The 2574-nt window shown below is 38.9% G+C and overlaps 1 protein-coding gene across 2 annotated transcripts in view; it reads right to left on the reverse strand.

Moving 5' to 3' along the window:
• Positions 1 to 1449: 1449 nt before the first annotated feature.
• Positions 1450 to 2574, reverse strand: part of cldn19 (claudin 19) — a 12160-nt gene continuing 11035 nt past the window's right edge. The window contains exon 5 of one of the 2 annotated variants that reach the window (XM_084063267.1): positions 1450 to 2574. This exon is cut by the window's right edge and continues 459 nt beyond it. Coding sequence is in view for 1 of the 2 variants with exons in the window: in XM_084063266.1 (XP_083919392.1) it covers positions 2401 to 2449 (49 nt within the window). In the remaining variant the exon portion in view is untranslated. The other variant, XM_084063266.1, reaches the window with a different exon arrangement.

A 2574-nucleotide genomic window follows, 5' to 3' on the forward strand; every position in this document is an offset into this window, starting at 1 on the left:
TGACACTGTTACACTTATTGTTTTTCACATTGGCAATAGGAGGGAGTTTCATTGTCATTATATGTAGACATTTTATATGAAATACTTGGCAGTACAATTTTCATGTCATTTGTTTACTAAAGAATGTCAAATATATGGCATCTCTGGCTCATTGTGGTTTCAATTGTTCAATTCTCTCTCTCTCTCTCTCTCTCTCTCTCTCTCTCTCTCTCTCTCTCTCTCTCTCTCTCTCTCTCTCTCTCTCTCTCTTTCTCTCTCTCTCTCTCTCTCTCTCTCTCTCTCTCTCTCTCTCTCTCTCTCTCACGGCGTGCGTGCGTGCGTGCGTGCGTGCGTGCGTGCGTGCGTGCGTGCGTGCGTGCGTGCGTGTGTGAGAGAGAGGGGGGGAGGGAGGGAGATTACTTAAATTATCATGGACCCAACAGGGTTGTCCAAACAACAGCAATGTGTTCTGATCTGGAGTTCATCCAAAATGCCAACATATGCTTCATGCAGACAGTTCACAGTCTGCGTAAATACCCTGGCTTGTAGAGATTGTCCCGGTAACTGCTGTCTGGTGACTGGCGGTTTAAATGACACCACTATGTATATGGACATATGTACACCCGCACATCTCAGGTGTGTGTGAGATTTCACATCCGTGCTCTGTTCCCTTAACTCTGCATACAAGCTCAGAAAGTTGTTAAAGGGATAGTTCACTTTCTATCGATTAGTCACCCCATGGAGACTTGAATTCATGGATATTTTTGGAGTTTTTGTCGCATTCCTAAGGCAATAATTTGATGACCGGGTGTATTTCCGGTAGGAGACACAAATAATCTGCTTTGTGTCTCCTACCGGATACATTAGCTGGTAGGAGACGGGAATCAGATTATTGGCTTAGGAATGCGACAAAAACTAAAATATATCCATGAGTTCAAGGCTTCATGGGGTGTGCAATTGATAGAAAATAAGTCATTTTTTGGGTGAACTACTCCTTTAACCCCTTTTTGATGCCACATGGTAAAACATCTGACACTTGGGGACCAGAGCTTTGGATATAAATAATGAAAGCACTGTGATATATTGCATGTGATGTTTAACAAATGAATAATTCACCTGCATGCCTTGTATATTAAGTCCTTGAATTACCTATCTCACTTGTTACACATGTCCTTGCCATTTAACAAGTATCCTCAACAATATAACAATCTTCTGGAAAACAAATCCTGTGTTCAAGGCTTATAGCCTATTTGTTGAAGCGATGGTGCGCATGTTAACTTTGTGCGCACGCCTTTGAGAATGTGCCACAGACCAGTGGAGCAGAAGTGGAATTCCACGTCTGCAATTATTGAACAACAGGGTGCAGAAGAAGTATTTGGGGTGGAAGGGAAGGTGAAAGTCAATAGGGGTGAGAAGTTAGGAAACATTTGATGCGTCATTAATTCAGAGTCAAATCCCAGCAAATTTATTTTTCTCTGTTTACTTTATTCTAAAAGAAACAGGAGTATACTGTAAAGGAGATGATACACAATATCAAGGAGGTAAATATTAGATAAAAGGAATTGCATGGTGAATATAGGCAACAGAAAGACATTTGAACCGATTACACACAGCAAAACTGGCGTTCCTTAGTACAGGACATAAACAGGAGACAGCACGCAGTACAGTACAGTCCTTGAGAGTCAATAATAAGAACAGTCCTCTCATGCAAAATCATATTGGCACTTAACTAAAACAACATTAACATAATTGACTATACCCTCAATCCAGGCTATTTGAAAATAGGCACACAGCTTTTATAAAGTGTGGCATTCGGCATTATGTCGAAGATATAAAGATCTCCTTTGTTCTTTCTTAAGTGTTACTGTACAGTAGCTACGTACACATGTTGATATATTCAACAAAATGCCTAAATGATATATGTAATACAATAGAAAAAGGCAAATGTGATGTTTACAGAGGAACTATTGACAATACACATCCTTCAGGGAGGATGCAATACTATATAATCCATGTAGTCAAAAACATACATGTGCACAAACTCATGTTATAAGGCACTGTAGTAAAACATATATGTATTAAAAAAGGTGGTGGTACTGTATATAAACCTGGGCATTTTTAACATGTTATAGAAACATACCCTGAATGACTGTCACTCCCAAAAATAACAAAACAGACTAAACAGACAATATGCATTTTATCTTCCCCTCCTGATAGAAGTATTGCCATTTGGATACAAAAATGCTCTTTACAAAGACGTTAACAATGGTCATTTGGCACATTATTGGCCTAAATTCGTTTCTTGTTAATAGTTTCTGTAAAATATTCTAAATGTGTCTGCTTGTCTGGTTTGTTTTTTGAAGAGTGGTTTGTCTGTTGCCAGAATTTAAAACCATGGTAAGGCCAGACGATTCTCCCAAACTACAAGTACTGCTCCCTTTTCTCTGGTGGGGTACTTTTAACATTTGGTCTGCAATTCAAAAAGGGAAAAAAAAAACATGTTTCAGTCAACGTTCAGTTAAATTCACTGAGAACAAAATAAATCAAAGGCACATCTACAAACCCAGAAGTCATAGGATATAAATGAAAACATAA

The sequence above is a fragment of the Gymnoscopelus microlampas genome, assembly GCF_963454915.1.
Source record: "Gymnoscopelus microlampas genome assembly, chromosome: 7".
Classification (NCBI taxonomy): Eukaryota; Metazoa; Chordata; class Actinopteri; order Myctophiformes; family Myctophidae; genus Gymnoscopelus; species Gymnoscopelus microlampas.